The sequence below is a fragment of the Podarcis gaigeae genome, assembly GCF_964106915.1.
Source record: "Podarcis gaigeae genome assembly, chromosome: 10".
In the NCBI taxonomy this organism is placed as follows: Eukaryota; Metazoa; Chordata; class Lepidosauria; order Squamata; family Lacertidae; genus Podarcis; species Podarcis gaigeae.
In genome coordinates this window covers 19,905,983-19,926,652 of record NC_139686.1, presented here as the reverse complement: position 1 = coordinate 19,926,652, position 20,670 = coordinate 19,905,983, and the positions used below count along the sequence as shown (strand labels likewise).

Here is a 20,670-nt window from a genome sequence, read left to right as displayed (position 1 = left end):
GTCCTAAACTGTGAATTAATACATAGCAGAGAATCTAGTTCACACAGCTGTAGGCAACAACAAGGGTGTAGATGTTCAGCAACTTGTGATAGCCCTTAAAGGAGTCCTATAAATATATCAGACTACACATAGGAAGGGAACTGCCACACACAGCCACAGAACAGACTACCAACCAATCCAGTATGAGGAGGTGCATTCTTCCCTGATCTCAATGGCAGCCCTATTGCAAGAGGGCTTACAGAGCAAAGTAAAAACTAGCAAAGAGCCTTGCAGTGCTTTAAGAGACTGACAAATTCAACCTCACTTCATCAGATGCATTATGTGAAATCTTAGCAGCAAGGTATATAAAGGGAAAATTGTAAGGTGGGATTTGAATGGCAATGGGATACAAAAGTTACTGTCAGTGATAATTAAAGCTTAAATTTATATATGTTGAATACCGGTATGTGCCTTTAATATTTTACAGTAACCTTCTAAATGGGTAACAAATGCTGAGATGATTGTATTAACAGTAGGGCAGGAAACCATTTGCAAAAAAGAAGACAGCACAGACAACCTGACACTGGTAAGTTGATTAACATATGCAATATGAAAACAAATCTTTTGTCTTGATTTGATCAAATCACTTAACTTGATAATTGCTGAGATTAAGTGATCAAATCAAGACAAAAGATTGGCCATAGAAATCAGAGATATTCTGGCATTGCTAAGGTTACTTAAGTAGCATGATTAAAAATCTTTAGCCAGCCAGCCAAATAATGCTCTTAGAATTAAGAAATGGTGCCTTTTCCTGTGGTATCACCAAACATCTTCCAACATCTAGAAGGGACTGTGGCCTTCAGGCTGAAAAAGGTTTCCGACTCTTGTACTATGATATACAGAAATGTAATCGGAGTAACCCAAGGTTATTTTGGAATGCAAAACCCTTAGTTTTTTATTCCTAAGTGTGATCATCGTTAAAATCATGTTGCACCTTAAAAACACTTTGGGCTGTACCAGGTGTGCTCGGGGTGTGCCAAGTGTGCTCAGGGGGTGTGCCAAGTGTGCCCAAACATACTCTAATTTTATTTATTTATTAAAGGGCATCAAGTGAGTTGCAGGCAGAAAAAAAGGCTGGAATGGATCCAGGGGTGGCAGTTTTCTGCAGGCAAGTGTCGCAAATCCATTCCAGCCTTTTTATCTTGCCTGCCTGCCTGCCTGCCTCTCTCTCATGTCTCTGCATTTGTCTGAGCTTCACTTGCCACTTTTGGTGGACAGATATGTGGGGAAGAAGCCATCCGACCTTCTGCATCTGCCCTGCTTCTGGTCAGCTTAGCAGGAGTCATTTTCTCTGCTTTGACTTCTTGACCACTCTTGTTGTTTTGTTAGCTCCGTGCCTCTTCTCCTCTTCCTTGTGCATACAGTATTTGCTTCACTCAGATGATCCATGGCGGGCCTGTAGTAAATATTCTTCATGATTTTAAATTGCATTCTGATTCCTTCTTATACCTTGTATTCTATGGGATTCAAATGGTAATGCAACAAGCAGAGAAACAGGAGAGGCACTAAAAATACAATTAAAAACCATACAGCATCTAGCACAGCGCATTGCAATTGCTACAACAGGCAGGAAAACAATTCAGGTGGTCGGTCAAGCAAAATTTCACGCGTTTCGGGAGGCGGCTGAGAACCAAACCAATCCCAGCCTTGGTTGGCTGAGCCTCGCTTCGTGCGCCAAGCGTGGTTTAAATGTCCCGCCGAGGAGGCGGGGCGGAAGCGGGCCGGTGCGCTCCTTCTCCCTCCCGCGGCGCGGCTTAGCGTCTGACCGGCAGGGGGAGGCGGCAGAGGCGACGGCGGGACGGTGCCTAGCGGGGCTCGAGCGCCGGCTGCAGCCTCAGCTGACCGAGGGGCGCCGCCGCCGCCGCCACTGCTACTGCTGTTGCCACTACCACCGGCGCCGCGTCCTCGTCTTCCTCCCTCTCGGCGAAGGAGGCCGCCACCCGGGCGGACTTGCGCCATGGAAGGAGCGCAGCTGCTGCTGCTGATGCGTTAGCGGCGCTGCTCCTGCTGCTTGGGATCCTGCCCGAGAGAGATCGCGGACGCCGGCGGAGGGATGAGCGGCAGCGCGGCGCCCCCCGGGCCCGGCTCGGGCTCGGCGCCCTGCCGCTTTGCGCACTACTTCGTGCTGTGCGGGATCGATGCCGACAGCGGGCTGGAGCCGGACGAGCTGGCGGGTAAGCCGAGGAGGGAAAGGGAGACAAAGACGGGGGCTGGGGGGGGGTCTGACCCTGTCCCCGTTTCTCCTTGCGAGGCACACAGTCCCTGCTCGGCCCCGGTCCGCCGCTGCCTCGCTCCCTCTCTCCCTAGCGCCTCCCAACGGAGCCTGCTCCGCATCCCCTCCCCTCCATGGCTGCGCGCTGCTCCTGAGGATCGGGCTGCTGCTCCGCTTGCGCTACGCCCACCCCGGCGGAGAGAGCAAAAGACGACTCGGTGGCCGCGTGCGCGCGGTCTCCATCTGCGCCTGGGTTGGAGCGCGGGGGTCAGCGCTTTGCGCCGGCCAGGCCCCGCGCACACGCCGCCCGAGGCTCCATTGCTGGAGACTTTACTTATTGTGTTCGCAGCTCCCTTTTTGTTCTTATTTCCCTCGCCCGCTCCCGCAACAGCTCAGGAGGAGCCCTCCTCCAAACACCCCGGTGGTGCCTTCCGCATTGCTTTTCCATGCACGGATCTCCAGATCTGAAAAGCCAGCCTGGCTCTCCCTGCCCCTTTCTTCTTCTTCTTCGTCCTCCACCCGCTTCCCAAAATCGTGATGCTTCCAGACTGCAGTGGCCAGGTTCGGTTATGTCACTGCCAGGAGGACCCACGTTTCAGTGCAGTCTTCCTCTTCGCGGCTCAGGCTTTATTCCCTGTTCCCTACCCCCCAGTGCCCTGTGCTGCCACCAGGCCTTAGATAATGTGCGCTTGCGAAGGTCTTGAATGTGGCAATCGCCTCCCCTTCGAATGACCGCTATCTTGGGTCCAAAGAGCAGAGGAAGCTACCTTTGTAACTACTTTGGGAGACTGCAGTGCTTTCTTCTGTTCTCTGGAGGGCTAGGAAAGGGTTGCTTTAAGCCACTCTGCGCTGGGATTAGATAGCCAAGTTAAAACTCCTTTTTGCCAGCTGACAGAATGATGCTAATTTATATTTCAGTTTTGTATTTTGGCTGGCTAGATAGTTACAAAAGGAAAAACATATCTTAAGATGTTTTGTTTTATTTTTTGTACCATAGCTTTAGGTTTCTTTAAAATATATTTTTTTTTTTGGAAGGGCAGTAAGAGGTATTTATTTACACATTTTGTTACATTTTAATTCCACCTTTTATCCAAGGAACTCAAGGTGTTTGAACCCTGGTCTCCCAGGCCCTAGTCCCAACTCTTTAACCATTACACCACGCTAGCTCTTTACATAACAGTGTGAATTATGCATTACAAATTGCAGGTAAGCTTGTGATACTGTTTGGGCCCATGCTGAGGTTCATCACTGCTAATATTACTCATTCTGTGCTAGTCATTGTATCAGGCAACCTACAAAAGTTAAGAGACACGGCTATGTACACAAGCTTAATCTAGAAAATTCCGGTGAGGAAATGTGTTTAAGAGACGTCTAGTGAAAATTCCACTCCCCCCCCCCATAGGCTGTCATCCTACAATCCAGTGAAATCAATAGTTCCTAGTAAAAATCATTATTTTGCATTAGCTACCAATTTGACGAAGCCCCCCAATGTTTTTTATCTATCCACATGCTTACAGACAGCAAACCAGTCTCCCTCCCCTTCATCAGATATCTGGGTATATTCTCCTTTTAGCTGGAATAGTTTGCTTGAGAATGATTAAAAAAACGAGTCTCTCCATCATCCCCAATCCTGAAAGTGTTTGTTGCATTCTGCTAAAAATACTGCTCATATGATTTAGAGTGATTTCAATAGGATTTGTCAAAAATAAATTGTAACTGGTTTAAACCTGGAGAGATGCCAGAGGCTTTTCTCTGCATAGCTAGCTGTGGAAGCAGGAGAAAGTCTATCAAAATATAGAAAGGGGGTTGTAAGAAACTACAAAGACACCTTTTAAAAACAACCTGTGCTGGATACATGGCACTTGCATCTCTGAAAATAAAGTAGATTAAAATTAAATTGTGCATCTCGTTCAGAAAACTCTCCAGATTCTGCAGTATGATGATTAGCCAATAAAGAAAAAGGGAGAGCTGTATTCAAACTTACCGTAATCGGGATCCATTTGTATGTAGCTGACTATTGTTGCTAAAGTGGTAATTCAGGTATAGAGAATCTGTGGTCCTCCAGGTATTTGTTGGACTCAAACTCCCATCAGCCCCAGCCAGCATGGCCAGTGGTCAGGAATGATGGGAGTTGTAGTCCAGCAGCATCTGGAAGTAAACAGGTCTCCCCACTCCTGAGCTATTTACCTGCTTACCTTTTGCATGAGCATTGTGGCCAATTCTGAAGCTGAATTTAATAATTTTAGTAAAGTTTTTGGAATGAAAATAGCTTCTGCTCTGTACTTGCCTTAATTCAGGGTTATTAAATTGACACAAGGGAATTCTGAAATGCTTTTTATGATATTTGTCTTCACTAGGCTGACTCATGATGGTGAACTGTTCTTAAATTTTCAAAAGCAATGGAAAGAATTCTTCAGCTTTTGCTTGAAGTTGAGATCAGCCTCATTTAAATTCTTTGCATGCTCTTAAAAAAAAAAAACTAATTTGCCACTTATTGAGTGAGCTGGTGGCGAATTTTCATTTAAAGTCTTAATTGTACACTTGCTGTGTGGATGACATTTTTGACTTGAAACAGGATGGTTTCAGAGTACTAATACCTGGTAAGCAATCAAATGATTAGGGCCATAATCTTTAATACTGTATGTAGCCCCTGATTCCATTGAGAGGATCCATGCATAAACAGGAATCCTTACCTGAATATAGATTTCATCTGTGTTCATTGCATTCAGTTGGATTTGATATGGGATAAGGGGTGATTGTGTTAATGTACCAGCACAGAAATTGCTTCCCCATAGTCTTCATTAGAAAAAGTTAGAAGTTCTTTGTGTTTTGGTGCAATTAAGTTGCATGTAACTTTGCTTTTAAAGCACTGCTGGAGCTGAATCTGGGTTATGTACTTGAAGTCTCATTGAGTTGTTTTTTTTTTTTTAAGCAGTAATTAGCAAATTGTTTCTATACAATTTCTGAACTTTACAATTGATTTGACATTGCCATTTTGTATATGTTGCACATTGTAACTTTTAGTAATTTGATGCCCATTTATGTGATGAAATGATCTAATGTAATGTATACATCTGTGGCGGAATCAAAGCTATTGTAATAAGGTTTTGGTTTCCCACCTGGAGCCTGAGTGTGTGTGTTGGTCTCAATCTCAAATATGGCTTCCGTTTACATACATGCTTGTTTCAGAAATAGAACCCTGCTGGTTCCTCTAGCATTGAAGGTGCACCAGGGTTGATTTGCATAGTATGACCTTTGGGAGTTTTAACTAGAGTAATTTCCAATTCCTCTTTCTGAAAATAGGGGCATTTACATGGTGGTGTTGATTAGGAAGTTCTCACTGCTTGTAAGTGTGAATAGTCTTGTTGCTGTTTCCTGAACTGCAAAAGAAGATTTGCAGTATCCTGAAGGCTAAATGCAAAGAAGCACAGCAGGTGCCTAAGTTGGAGAACCATTGATCTAAAGTTACCTTTTATATGCTAACTTGCTTTCAAACTGATGAGTAGTAAAGATGCTGTTAGATCCCCCCCCCCTTGCTGATTGTCTTTGCCAGTTTGGCTTATCAAGTTGGATATTACAGTTTTGCAGAATGTGTACAGATGTCATTAAGTTCATTACATTCCAAAACTTTATAAGAGTTGGCCTTTTGAAGTCAAGTCAAAGGCCATGATTCTATCACCAGCTGCTTTTGAAGTTCAGTAAATGGTTTGTGCGCCTGACTGCTGCTCAAGATTTCTTTCCATCATTTGCCCACTTAACCTCCAGTAAGCTCCATTGAACTCAATAGGACTGACACCTTAGTAGACTTGTACAGGATTGCACAGTTAGTTAATAAAGTGTGTGGTTGGTTAAGTGAGAACCAGAAAAAACCTCTCTTGAGCCGCGAGAATTTGGGGGAATCTCCCATTAGTCAGAATAGGAAGAACTGGGCTGCCTTGACCAGTGGTTTGACCCTTTATGAGACAACTTCATGTATTCATGTTCTTGGTCCTCCCACCAAAACACCAGTTGCTTACAATTGGGCTGCAAGCTTTAATTGACTTAATTGGTAGATTAATCAACTAAATGGTTGCCTTTCAAGGAAGCTGTAGACGAGCTTGCTGTTTGCTTAAAAGTACAGTTTTTAAAATATTGTTTAGCTATAAATGCTTTTAATGTATTGATAGCCACCATGAGAGCCATTCCTAGCTGGTTGGCAGGATGTCAATTTCAGAATGAATGGATGAATAAATAAATAATAAAGCTCTAGTTGATTAATTGGCGGGGTTGAGATTCAAGGGCACACTTGGGTTTGTTTGTTTTTGCAAGCTATTTTTGATTTATTATTGTGTAATGGGGGAATCAAAAGGGAAATATTGAAAACTCGCTTCCAGAAGAAGCGTCCATATTAATGTTTTCTTTATTGCATATCTTCCTCAATGTGCACGGTGCTTTGCAAGCCCTAATGGACAGGTTCCTACATGAGAGGGCTTGCAGAGCAGAATCTGACATGGGAGGCAGTGGAGGAGAAGGAAAGGAAGGGAAGACAGTATAAACAAGAATAGGTAATTATTTCAGCTACTGATGAGCACAAGGTTCCATCTGGGAATGAGTGAGTGAAGCCTTGGAACAACTGCCACATCCAAATCCCTGAGAGCTACTGGTGGCCAGGGTGGGAGATGGAGTCTTCTCTTCCCTACCTTTTTATTGTTCATTCAACTGCAGTGGTTGGCATAGTTTCAGGGCATGTTTGGCATCATGCTGGGGGAAGAGGAAGCTGGGTCTGGATTTGGGCCTTCACCACCTGCAGATTATGGATGGTGGGACTGTGGCGGGAAGCTGTGCTTTGTGCCAGGGTCCCTCTGGTGGCCCTTCTCCTGAATCCTATAGACTCTTAGCTGCCTGCCCACCCACCCCCCCGATCATAGGATTGGCCTCATTTATCATTTACATCCTTTCCATGAATCCTGGTGATGGCTGCTATTCTAGATAATAAATAAAACAACAATGAGACAATTAAAAAGCACCAAAGGGTTAGTCTCAAAGCAGGATATGGGGACTTAAGGGGTTAGAAGATTAAAACAGATCTATTTTAATCTATTTTTGTTGGCCAGATGAAACAAAAATCTTGCTCTAATTCTAATAGACCTTGCACAACTTTGGAGGACTGTGTTATAACGTGCTTGGAAAGGAGTCGTGCTTTGACACTTCAGTTGCTGACAGGCAAAGTGAGTCAGCATTCCAGCGTCATCTTGAACCAGGTGACCTCTGCCCTCCATGACTGAGGCAGTGAATGGAAGTTCATGTTCTTCTAGCATTGTCATTTGTACATGGGTAAACAGAAATTAGCACTTAACTTTTGGAGGAAACCGAGCGCCTTGTTTGAAGAAGAAATCCAAGGTCCATTTTGTAGTTAATGTTTTATGAACCTGAATCACTGGAGCATCTATGAGAGGCAGACAGCATGGTGCCCTCCAAATATTGTTGGATTACAGTTCCGATCATCCCGTACCATTGGACATGTTGGCTAGTTGGGTACTCCCACTGGGGTCTCTTTCTTATACCAGGAAGAATACCTGATAATATTTCAATAGGCGATTAGAATTGGGAATTTAAGCATGGAAAGTATATATTCTCCCTCAGAGCTGTAGTCCTTTCTCCTGACATATGGTTTGAAACCTGAAGAAAGAATTACAAAAGATTATAGTGTCAGTCTGTGCTCGCAAAAATAAAAATAAAATAAAAAAGTGTTCTAGAAACTTTAGTGATAATAGTTTGCAGCCATGTATTCTTCAAATAACTTTATGCGATTTTCTGTTGATTTCCCATCCAGGGTCAGTTAACTTAACTTCAGCAGTAGAATTGCATCATGTTCCTTCAGCCTCTTCACTGAGCCAATCTTAAAATGATTTACTGGGACATGAGCTTTTGTAGTCTGCAGCTTGCATCATCAGATGCATTAAGTGGACTGTGGACTTCTGGGCTGCAGCACCCTGGAGTATAAACGGGGGGGGGGGGGGAGAAGAGCAAAGGAAGTAACGAGAATGAAAATACTGCATCCTTATGGTTCAAGTGTCAAATGTGATTATTTATCTGACTTCCCTACTGCCTCTCGATTCAGAAGGAGCTTACTTGAAATAAAACAATACTGGACAGTACTGCTTCTGTTCCTTCCAACATATGGCATGGCTTTCGCGTAGCATATTTTACACCCCTCCACACCACTTTTTAATGTCCAAGGGCAGAGAAGGAGGAGCCTTTGGCAGTTTTCAACCCTTGGATAGATTGCTGAGTGATTGTTAATTTATTACAATGCTTGCAAGGTGTGAGGAGGGACAAAGTCTTCCAGCATTTTAAAGACTGAACACATTTTATAATTAATGCCTTGCTTCTTTTATTTAAAAGGCTTATACGCTGCTTTTTAGAACTGTCGTCCAACAAAACTGTTTGCAATCACTAAGATACATCTATTAAAAATGATTAAAATACAAAAACTACTGTACAGTGGTACCTCAGGTTACACACGCTTCAGGTTACATACACTTCAGGTTACAGACTCCGCTAACCCAGAAATAGTGCTTCAGGTTAAGAACTTTGCTTCAGGATGAGAACAGAAATCGTGCTCTGGCGGCGCGGCGGCAGCAGGAGGCCCCATTAGCTAAAGTGGTGCTTCAGGTTAAGAACGGACCTCCGGAACGAATAAAGTACTTAACCCGAGGTACCACTGTATCTAATTACAATAAGACCAAATAACCACTGACTAAAATAGGCTAAAACTAGCATTGGGTGCACGGTCCAACCATTCTAACTGAATTGTCAACCTTGCATTTTCATCCCCAAAGACCATTCAAAAAAAGGGGGTGGAGGGCAGATGTTTTCCAGAAACCTCTCCCCAATCCCAGAGGTGTCCCTGGTGCCACTACATATGAACTCAGTATATGCTATGTATGATAGAGCACCAGAGCTTTATTAGTAGACAACTATTATAGAGCACTTCTTGGACAGATGCTTTTGACTCATTTTTTTGAAATGTGGGAGGCAAGGTGGGAACTTGTTAATGAAGCACCCCTTTTCGTTGTCCCTTAATTTATTTTTAAAGTGGTACTCTCTCCAAATGATGCATATATCTTTCAACCTGGTTGCCAACTAATTTTTTTAGTTGAGGGCCATCTCTAGCTGCAGTCCCCAGGAAGATTGCCCCTGTTCCTCACTTTATATGCCTTTCCAGATGCATAGTATCTTCTGGTGGGAGATAATCTACTCGATTATGTGCTTTGTGTTTTTTTCTGCACTTTTCGTGTATGTGTTGCTGCAAGTCCTTTGATGTATTAACTAGCAACAATGCTTTGCCTTGCTTATCACTTAATGATTTTCAAAAAATGACCTACAGGTTGCTCAGAGGTGGGGATCTGAACATATGTTCTTATGTTCTTACAACCTTATGTTCTTAGGATCTTGTGGCCCCCCAGATGTTGTTGGACTCCATCCCAACCAGCATGGCCAATGCTTTGGGGTGGTGGGAATTGTTGTCCCACAACATCTGGTGGGCAACATGTTTCCCTCCCCAGGTAGCTCATGCTTGTCACCAGAAGGGATGGGAAATGGATGCTTTGGGGATGGAAAATGGATGGCTAATATCATAACAGCATGGGGGAAACTGTTTTGCAAATATATGTTGTTTGAATATCAGAAATGCAGTATTCTGAGTTGCAGGCCCCTTTAAGTCAAAGTTTGGCTGAAGGAAAATTTAGGATTAGAGCTGAAAGAGGAAGTGGGAAAGAGCACCACTTTTCCAACTTCCTCCTTAAGTTCTAGGAATTTTTCAGGAGACCAAAAAGTAACCACCATTGCCAACTCATAACCAAGATGGAAGTCATTTTTAAGGGAAGGAGGAACAGGGGCCTTGTGGGCACAAGTGTTCCATAATGGGGAACTCTGCCATAGATTCTGGGTATTGAACTTGGATGCCTTGAAGTAATTGCAGGTTTCTGGAGACTATTTGTCTAATACCCACTTGCTTGCTTCTGTGCTTGGTGCTTGTCATACAAACATGGTGTCAGTAGTACTTTATGCTGTCAGCACAGAGAGCATCACTTGTTGGAGGCAGTTGCTATTCAGGCTGTCTTACAACAAAATTACTTGACCCACATATAAAGCAGCATCTCTTGTTCAGAGAGCTATAAATTGCTATGACCAGACTGGGAGGAATGACTGCACCTCTTGCTGTTCCATTTTCATCAATAGGATGTTGATTCTTGGAGCTCTTAGCAGAATCAATAAAGATGCTGATAGAATCGGACAGTGTAATACATTTCTTCACGCTTGACATGTTGTAATTTAAGATTGAAATGCCTGTACCTGCAGTCTGCTGTGTTCTTAGTTTGAGGAATTCATTTTACCTTCTGAGTCTGAATTTGGAACTGAGTTCAAAATTTGGAGTAGCAGTACTGCTTTCATTGAACTCTTCTTACCTGCATCTGGGTCATCACCAGGACAATTGTTCTGTCCTGAATTAGGGTGAACTTATACAAATACCCTTCTAAACTGGGTGTCCTTAGTAGTCTGGTATGTGTGACTTGTATGAACTCGCATGATCAGAGCCATGTGACTGAAAATGTGGACACGCACATACAGAATAATTTTTGTGTAGCTGCTCTTTTCAGGTTCCTTTCTCTCCTCTCTTATCCCTAGCCTCTTCCTCCCCTCTTGCTGGCTTATTTAAAATAAGTGCAGTGAATTCCCATAATATTACAGAAGTTCCTAGTCTGGTCTCCAAGCCAATAGAACAGGGATGGAGAACCAGTGGCTATCCAAATTGTGTTGGACTCAGTAACTCCCATGCTAGGTTGGCAGGCGCTGGGACCGAGCAACGGGAGCGCACCCCACCGCGGGGATTCGAACCGCCGACCTTTCGATCGGCAAGCCCTAGGCGCTGAGGCTTTTACCCACAGCGCCACCCGCGTCCGACCAGCAATATACATTTGCTTTAACAGCCATACCAGAGGTGGAGTCTAGCTTATAGTTACTGAGAAACACTCTACTAGGGCACATTGACATTGCTACCACTGTTCAATAACAGGTTCTCCTTGACGCTTCAAGCAGGTGATTGGGGCGGGGGAATGTGGAGTTGCTTCTTCAAGATTTTTTCATAGTTCAGTTGTTCTGTTCCCAGCGGTGTTTGCTCTGCAAACCAAGTACGTGGCGATTAGTTTGAAATGGACACCTTCCTTTTCTTGTGCATCCTAAAGACATCACTTTTGATGCTCTTTTAAATCTCTCTTCAAACTAATTCCCCAATTAATAATATCGGGAACCTGTTAACACAATGACATATCTGAAGAGTGAGCTTGAAAGGTATTTTCTTGCCAGTACTCCTGCTATGTAATATAAACATCAAGGATAACCTCAGTATAAATGCCCCTGCTTTGAAAGAGTTTTTGAAGTTTCATTTGTCACTGAGGCGGGATGCTTGTTCTTGGAAATTCCTGAGAAGTAATAGTGTCTCTGGCTATATAGAACTTTTTTCAGTGCTCGTGTTGTACAGAAATATTGCTGGAAGGGGAAAATGTCATTTAGAAAGAAGAATTCTTAGGAAGGTAGAAGCCTAGTTTCAATTATAAAAGGGTCTGGAGAGTTATCATAAAGATTCCTTTTTGTAAAAAACATAACAAGCTGTGACATGTTGGCCAATTTATGGTGGGATTCTTGGGTAGTAGAATCCCCTTTTCTTAGGCTTTTCATGAGTTGTGTGTTCATAGCTTTTGTGGGCTTTTCACGTAACAGGGAAATTTGAGATTATGTTGTATTGATGGAAGATGAGAAATAGGTGGCCTGGGGAGTGGAAATAGGTGGCCTGGAATCTTTATCTGGATTTTTTTGAGGATTATCAAGACTGAGATTTTAAGCTGACAACAGCTCCTGTTGCAAAAGTGTTTTAGTTGTATCTTAGGTCATCAGGTGCCATCTTAGGTTATCCACAGATACTTTCATTGGCAGCGCAAGGCCTGCCCGCTAGGAATGTGAGAACTTTGCTGTTGATAAATTATTATTATGCAATGATGAGATAGATGCTGTGCATCTAAAGGCCATTGGAACACACAATTTGAACATCCAGCTTCTGGGAAATGGAGGTCTGGATAGAAAGCAAAAGAAGAGACAATCTGTAGTCAGCAGGGACTTGTTACCTTAACTGGTTGCTCTCACCTGTGAGCTGACCTCACCTGGAATCTTTACATGTCTTTACTAAATAAATGAAATGTATGGGCTTGTGGAGTCACCTGGGAAACTCTGACCTGTTGGTGTAAGGAGAGTTCTGTAGTTAATATGATTGACATCTGTTCTTCTAGCTGGTGAAATCCCTGCCTGGTTTCCCTCAGACCGTCAGTTTAAGACTTTGTATGGGTTAATTCATCACAGCTGTCAGTTTTGGTGGGTGCAGCCACAGACTAACCATGAGTCACTACTGCAATGGGGTGGCTGAAATGCCTAATGCAATCCTAGACTGCATCAGCAGAAGTATAGTGTCAACAGAAGTAACAATACCGCTGCCCAATCCTCGTAACCCACATGAAATTGCAACAAAGGTCTACATTCAGCCCTGTCGCTGCAGGTTGCCCATCTGTGGTCATCTAGAAGAACATCTGGGTGAGTTCAATAGAATTTTAGTAACTATCTGCCTAAAATAAAAGGTTGTGTAGATGGCAGATCAAAAGTTATATTAAAAGGGATTGAAGATTTCCTCCTGGGACTTTTGAAGATAAATATTTAACAACATAAATGGAAATCAATTTAAATGGTGCACTTGGCAGACAGTGGGTTTTTGTTTTTTATGTTGCTTTTTGGAAATTGTTTATTCAGAACACTCAATATTCAGTTTCTTTGTAGACCAGGCATAGGCAAACTTGGCTCTCCAGATGTTTTGGGACTACAACTCCCATCATCCCTGACCACTGGTCCTGTTAGCTATGGATGATGGGAGTTGTAGTCCCAAAAATATCTGGAGGGCCGAGTTTGCCTATACCTGGTGTAGACATTTGATATTTCCACAAAAGTACTACATTAGTAACTTCTGCACAATTGCCATTCATCTTGATGAAGGACACAGAGCACAGATTTCCATCAGATTGTTCTCAAAATACCTTCCTAACATATCTGAGTTTGTTTAGCTTCCCTTTTCATTTTTCAGACTTTCACAGGTCTGTCACGGTGCAATGAATGTTATCATTCAGTAAGGGACATTTGACTCTTTCGTTACATGGAAGAATTATTTTAGGACAGCTATAACCTGCTGTTTAAGTAAATGTTAGCAAAACAGCTGTTCTGTTTTGAAATTGATTTAGTTTAGGTGCGGGGGACCTTTGGCCCTCCAGATGTTGCTGAACTGCAGTTCCCATCAGCCCCAGCAAGGATGGCTAACAGCTAGGAATGATGGGAGTTGTATTTCAGCAACTTCTGGAAGGCCAAAGTTTACCTGCACCAGCCTTCGTGAAATCAAAATATATCCATTGTATGTCAAAAACACACTGTCCTTTCAAGTGCACATGTTTGTAGCCATGACCTGTATGGCATTAATAGTCTGAATATTGGAAATAAAATGTGCTGCCTTTTTCCTCTTGGGTGTGTTTAAGTCTTTTCATCCACTTCTCCAGACATTAGAAGTAGCTTATTAATATTGCTAAAACATATACAATGATAAGTAAATGGCATGATCCATAGGAGATCAGGCTCTCATCCCCCTATCATCCTACTGTGTGTCTCTATCTGCCTGGGTGAGACAACAGTGCCTTGTAAAACGCATAATTACCACTTTATGGCAACACAAGCAAAACTACTTATTAGCTTGTGATTATGATGATGTGCATAGTCTGCTGCAAGGCGGGCAGGAAGCGTACTTTAGTGCTTTTCTATAGTCACAGCCTGTTTATAGCCCTATGTACAATGTACAGTTAAAGTAGCATCATACTTTAAATAGCCATGGCTTCCCTCCCCAAAATCATGGGAGCTGTAGTTTGTTAAGGGTTAGGAGAGGTGTTTGGAGTACCCTACTCCACTCACAGAGCTACAGTTCCCAGAGTGGCTTAACAGTCCATCCTTCTTCCCAAGCTACAGTTACAGGACTCATTGGGGGAAGTCCTGAATGTTTAAAGTGGCGGTTGTTGGCATCCATTTGTCTCAAGAGACAATGGAGTGTGCCTCCAGGGGTGAAATCAAACTGTTCCTTAGCAGCACCAAAGTGAGCTCCCTGGGCCAAAGCCTGGGCAGTGAGTATGGAGGTCAGACGACAAGACCCCCCTCTCGGCATCACTGATGTGGTCCAAAGGAAAACGGCAATACCTTTGGCACCAACATGGCTGCAGGAGTTTCTAGAATGAGGGGTACAAGGCACCATCCAACTACCTTAGGGACTCTACTCCGGATTTGTGTAGGGTTTACTCCTTCACCTTTTCATCTCTCAAAGTTATCCTGCAAGGCAGTGGAGGTTTAGGATCAGAGTTTCCCTTCTCCTAGATGGGCTGACTTCCCAGGTTGTTGAGCCCCATCTGCCCCTCACTTCTTCTACCGCCTGTGCAGAAACCACCTTCTTCACCATTGGACTCACGATTGGTCTTGTCCACTCATTCTGCTGGAGCTTGTCTTTGCATGCATAGGAAGTCCCTAACTCACCGAATGTTTCAGACCAATCAGCTACCCAATTGGTTTATTTGGCCATTCGAAGCCGTTCCTGGGGTGTGGCTGCTGTCACATGCTGACAGCTTATAGGAGCCACAGGTGAGAGCCGAGTGCAGGGTGCGGACCAAAGGTGGACAAACTACCCCAGAAGGAGCATGACATGTCCCCCACCAGAGATCCTACCTATCCCCTAACACCCCATACAAGGAGGTATGACACTGCTTTAAATGTATAGTGCAGATGGGGCCTAACTAGAGAGAATTTCCTTGTCTTTGTGGCCTTTTTAGTGCCTAATAAAGACTTTTTTGTTGTTTATCCAGGCTTTTAAATTGTATTAAATCTAGCTAGTGTTATGCTTCCTTGGTAATATATATTGCTGCCTTTATTAGTTGGTTTTTAATCAAATGACACTGCATTTTTAGCATGTTTTGTTTTAAAGCCACTCAGGGGAGACCCAGGGACAGTGTGTATCTCCAAGACAAACTGATTTAAAAAAATAAATAAAAACAAACTTGGAATATAATTGCCATTCCTTTAAGGATTCAATTTGGGGACGGGATGTGTATTCTCCCTACCTGTTTCTTTTGAATGTGTAGAATCCTGGCTGACATGTTCTTAAACATGGAAGTAACCTTTTCAGGACAGATGTCTTGGGTGCACAAGTACATAAAGCCAGCTCAGTCTCTTGCTCTGCCCTTAACAGCAGGTGCAATGCTTGTGAGAGAGGTTGTCCTCACCATGACCGCAAAAAATGTAGTGCCCTGATTAATTCGACTGTTGTGCCCTCCAGGAGGAACAAATGTCTTTGTAATGTTTTGTGTATTCTTGGTAGATTCAAGACAGCATCAGAACTAATGCAACAGGGAGCTGTTTTTTTTTTTTTAAGTCTTTGAAGCAGATGGGGAAGGAGAAATGTTTCCTTCTGATTTCCCCACCCCCACCCCGCCTCCCCGAAGGAGAAGTCTTTTTGGAGGTTGCCAGGTCTTTTGTCTCATTGTCACTACATTATGAATATTCATAGTAGCACTTCATTGCCTAAAAGGATGCTGCCCACAGTATTTCAGGAGTTCACAGGAAGTGGCAGTAGTTAGCAATCTTTCCTATATTTCAAATATTACATTAATTTTTTTTAATAGGTGTGAGTTAGGGATGTAATCGTGCATCTAGGTTTGTTTCAGAATCCACGCAGTCGCATAGCTGAAAGGATTTTGAATGTGCACTTTTACAACACAGTTTTATGCATGTTTACTCAAAAGTAAGTCCCCAGGAGTAAATGGTAAATACAGTGGTACCTCGGGTTACATACGCTTCAGGTTACATATGCTTCAGGTTACAGACCTCACTAACCCAGAAATAGTACCTCAGGTTAAGAACTTTGCTTCAGGATGAAAACAGAAATCGTGCTCCGGCGGCGCGGCGGCAGCAGCGGGAGGCCCCATTAGCTAAAGTGGTGCTTCAGGTTAAGAACGGACCTCCCGAACGAATTAAGTACTTAACCCGAGGTATCATTGTAACTCATTTGAGGTCTTTTACAGTAAAGCAGTGTAAAATTTTATGAAATAAGTAGGTAGAGAGTCCCAATGTGCCATCATCATTCCCCTGCAAGTGTGTTCTCTGTAAGTGCTCTCTGAAGTAATATCCTGTTCATGATTCTCATATGTGGCTACACTTCTTAAGTTGCTGATCTTGTGTACAGGGCCATGTTTAGGAGACTGAGAAGTGCATTGTTTGTACTGGGCTTTAGAACTAAACCTGGTGATATAATCTGGGCAGAAATTTATCTTTCTGCTTGCATTACTCTGCAGTGTGCAAGTCGTATTGTTTGCCCTCATATGGTGTTCTTCAATATTTGTTCCCAGATGTGGTTGCACTATAATTTCCATCATCCCTTTCTTGGTTGGCAGGTTGGTTGCATTAGAGCAAACATAGGCAAACTCTGGCCCTCCAGATGTTTGGGACTACAATTCCCATCATCCCTGACCACTGGTCCTCTTAGTTAGGGATGCTGGGAATTGTAGTCCCAAACATCTGGAGGGCCAGAGTTTGCCTATCCCTGCATTAGAGTTGTAATGCAACATACATATGAAGGATACTACTCTGATATAAACTCTTACTGAAACTGAGTGAAGATAACTAAATTACTCCTCCCTGTTTTCCCGTCTTTTCCCCCATCAGAGTGCTTTTTCTAACTGAATATATTCTATTTGAACTCATGACTTTCTGCTACTGGCAACATACTCGTCAGTCTCTGATCATTGTGCAGACGTTAACACTTAGCCATGGTTTGCACTAATCATAGTTTGCTGTCATATCTTTGGTTAAGATCTTCCAAGATACAACTAGGTTTTAACTTGCTAAGCCAGTCTTTTCCCTGAAGGGTATTATAGAGTGAAACCTGGGCTTTTGCCTTTGCAGGCAGAGAACCAGGGAAACTCTCTTAACCATGTACTGAATAACCATGGCTTGCAAACCATGGCGCTGCAATCTAAATTGCAGCTAATCCTTAACCATAATTTTATGTATAGTGGTACCTTGGTTTACAACCATAAACCATTCCGGAGGTCCATTTGTAAACCAAAACAGGTTGTAACCCAAGGCGTGCTTTCGCCAATGGGGCCTCCCAAAAAAAGTGTTCGTAATCCAAAAAAAAAAAAAAAAAGTTGTAATAAAAAAAGGTTACAAACTTCCTGGTTTGTCGTGTTTGTAATCCAAAATGTATGCAAACCAAGACGTATGCAAACCAAGGTACCACTGTATTTGGATGGAATGTTTAACCGTGGTGAAGGCAAAAATTAACTATGACTGATTGTTTATGTCTGCTTTGGGTCTGTGTGTTTATTTCATGCAGGACTGAGTTTGCCTCTAAAGAACCAACTTTCAGAAACAAATGCTCTTAACCACTAGTCGCAGCATCTCATGAATTGTGTTTAGCCTATTACCCATGATGTCATGAGTTCAGCTGTGCTGTTTAAGATGGAAACTCAATCTGTCAGTGTCTGCAGCTGCTGTTCTAAATAGAACGTCGTTGTCATGTGATGAGCAGCATGGCTGTCAAAACATGTCGAGAGAAACGGGTAACACAAATAGTCCTTGTACATAAAATATTTATGGAGGGAAATGCAAACTTTTGAGCAACCTGGCAGGCAATTGGCATTGTGGAGATTAAAGCGTTGCAGCAAGAAGGTTAAGGAGAATGTAGTGTGTAATTTTGTTCAGTTCTGCTCTGGAAGAATGGGTGTGTGGGAAGGGGAGGAATCTGCATGCTGATTTCTGCTGGGCCTTGACTCATTCAGTTTCAACGCACAGCCATTGCCTTCCACCATTGTTTTCCTGCTGGAGTCTTTGTTTTCGAGTTGATCATGTTGCCTTCTGTGAGTCCCTGGACACGTCTGTATTTAAGGCAATAAACTGACCAGGCTGCCAAAGTGGTGAATCATTCTATGCATAATGGTAAACAGCGATGCCATACCATTGATTTATTTCTTTACATTCACCCTTCAAATTGCTAGTTCAGTGGCAACAGCTGTGTATTTTTTTTTGGGGGGGGAGGGAAGGAATCAAATATCCCAAAAGGAAACTCCTTTAGCCAACAAACTTGGAAGTCAGATTTTTAAATCTTACCACAAACAGACAAAGGTTTATTTACTCCATGCTTATATAATCACAAAGAACTAAAAAATGCATTATACGGGTATAACACTGGGCCAAATCCATTGGGTGCTAAAATTTAATAGAGCATGATTAATGGTTGGGGATAATGGGGGTTTGTAGTCTAGTAACATTTGGAGAGCACACCTGGGTAAGGCCACTTTTAAAAGTTCCATGGAAGTGAAAGGGATGGCCAGTTACCCACCAGCCATTTGCCTTTCGGTGAATTTTTCTTGGTCACCGTTACATCACCTGCTGTTCCCTTCAGAAATGGCTCCCCCTCATTTCAAAGTGGGATTCTACCACTGAGATGATGGCCCTGGAACTTCTGTTTAATCTAGGAATGGTGGTATTTCTTGCTTCTTACACTTCATAGTAAGGACATAACCAGTACGGTATATAGGATGCTTACAACAGAGCAGAAGGCAGTAGACGATGCTCATTCCTGCATCCTCGACACATACCTCTCTGATGTTCGCACATGGAATATTTTGTGTGTACAAATAGGAATAAAAAGCAATCCCTGAAGCAGTAATGTAGTGGGCTGCTGTCATTGTATCCTGCGTTGCAGCAGATCCATCAATGAACAAGATGTTGGAGTAGAGGACTTCCAAAGTGTGTATGAACCTTGGATCTATTAAAAACGCCTGCTTGCTTCCAGCCTTATCAAGTAAGGGTTGGCAACTGCAGATCCCTGAGCCAAATCCAGTCCTCTTAGAAGAGCTTTGTGACCCAAGATACTACCTCTGTAGGTGCATTCTCTCACCCACCAGCCCCGGGACCGGGGGAGAGAATGATGCACAGGAAGAGAGGACATTTAGCACGCAGTGCTAAGCTAAGACAACCATGGCTTAGCCCAGAGTAGTGTTGCAGTATCAGGACTAGCCGAGGTGTGCTGTGGCTGCAGTCTTCACTCCAGGAACCCTCGTTTGTTGGTTCATATGAGGATTGAGAGGCTGGAACTGTTCTTCTATGAGGAACGGTTACAGCATTTTGGAGCAGCACAACTCTAGAAAAATAGAAGTGCATCAGTCCAGTGGCTGTTAAACTGGGTTTGAATATTGGTGATGGTGAACAAGCTTCACTGAAAGATTGCTTTCTTGCTGCTTTTGATTCCACCACCACCCTGCAATGTATAGCTGCCAGGAGAGTGTCTGAGTGTTTTCTCTAGGATGCCGTCTGTCTGCAGAATAGTCCTGAGGCCAAATGGTTCCTGTCCAGTGTTGCTAATGAGGCAACACATAGATAACATCTTCCAGCAAACATCTTTTAGAACCCTTACAGCATTCTGAGTTTTTAAATTGATAACTAAGCTGTTGACGAAACTAATTGAGCATTCTACAAGCTGAAAAAATGTAGGAGCTTGATTTTAAAGCTCTTGCAATGTCCTGTGGGCCATGGATAACTTGCAGACCAGTTTCTTCTTATGCACTGAGTGAGATTTGCAAGCACATTCTGCATTTTGCAGCTTGCAGGAGTTTTAAAGGTTTTTCTTAGTCTCTGCACTTGTTATGCCAGATTCATTTGTCTGGTTCAGCATAGTGACAGAAAGAAACAAAATGAATTTGTTAGGGTCAGTGATTCACAATGTGAAGCTTGACTTTGATAGGCAACGCGGCCCGAGTTTGCACTCCAAACAAAGCATCTGTAGGACTTTACAGGCTGCCATCTGCTTCTGAAAACCTTTGTTAGCAAGGAGCGATAAAGCAATCTGCACACAATTCTTTTCTTTCTCCCCCCACCCTGCTTGAATGTGGGGAGAATTATTACTCGCGAGTCTTTGTCTGTATGAAGTAAATCTTAACTGAAGACTATGCCAAGGGGGGAAACTCTCAGAATAAAAGACAGGGAGATTTGTATTTGGTCAGTTTTGCTTGTAGTTCATTGAGTTAGGTACTCAATTTACCCTCATCCTTTTTTTTTTTTTAAAGCAACTGTATATAAAGGTAAAGGTAAAGGTACCCCTGCCCGTACGGGCCAGTCTTGACAGACTCTGGGGTTGTGCGCCCATCTCACTCAAGAGGCCAGGGGCCAGCGCTGTCCGGAGACACTTCCGGGTCACGTGGCCAGCGTGACATCGCTGCTCTGGCGAGCCAGAGCCGCACACGGAAACGCCGTTTACC

The 20,670-nt window shown here is 43.3% G+C and overlaps 1 protein-coding gene across 9 annotated transcripts in view; it reads left to right on the top strand.

Moving 5' to 3' along the window:
- Positions 1–1,724: 1,724 nt before the first annotated feature.
- DENND5B (DENN domain containing 5B) overlaps positions 1,725–20,670 on the top strand; it is a 96,675-nt gene continuing 77,729 nt past the window's right edge. For 3 of the 9 annotated variants that reach the window (XM_083699856.1, XM_083699857.1, XM_083699853.1), the window contains exon 1: positions 1,808–2,213. In XM_083699856.1, coding sequence (XP_083555982.1) covers positions 2,093–2,213 — 121 coding nt within the window. In that variant the 5' untranslated portion in view covers positions 1,808–2,092. Of the gene's footprint in view, positions 2,214–20,670 lie in introns of all 9 variants that reach the window. The other 6 variants (XM_083699858.1, XM_083699854.1, XM_083699859.1 and 3 more) reach the window with 5 other exon arrangements.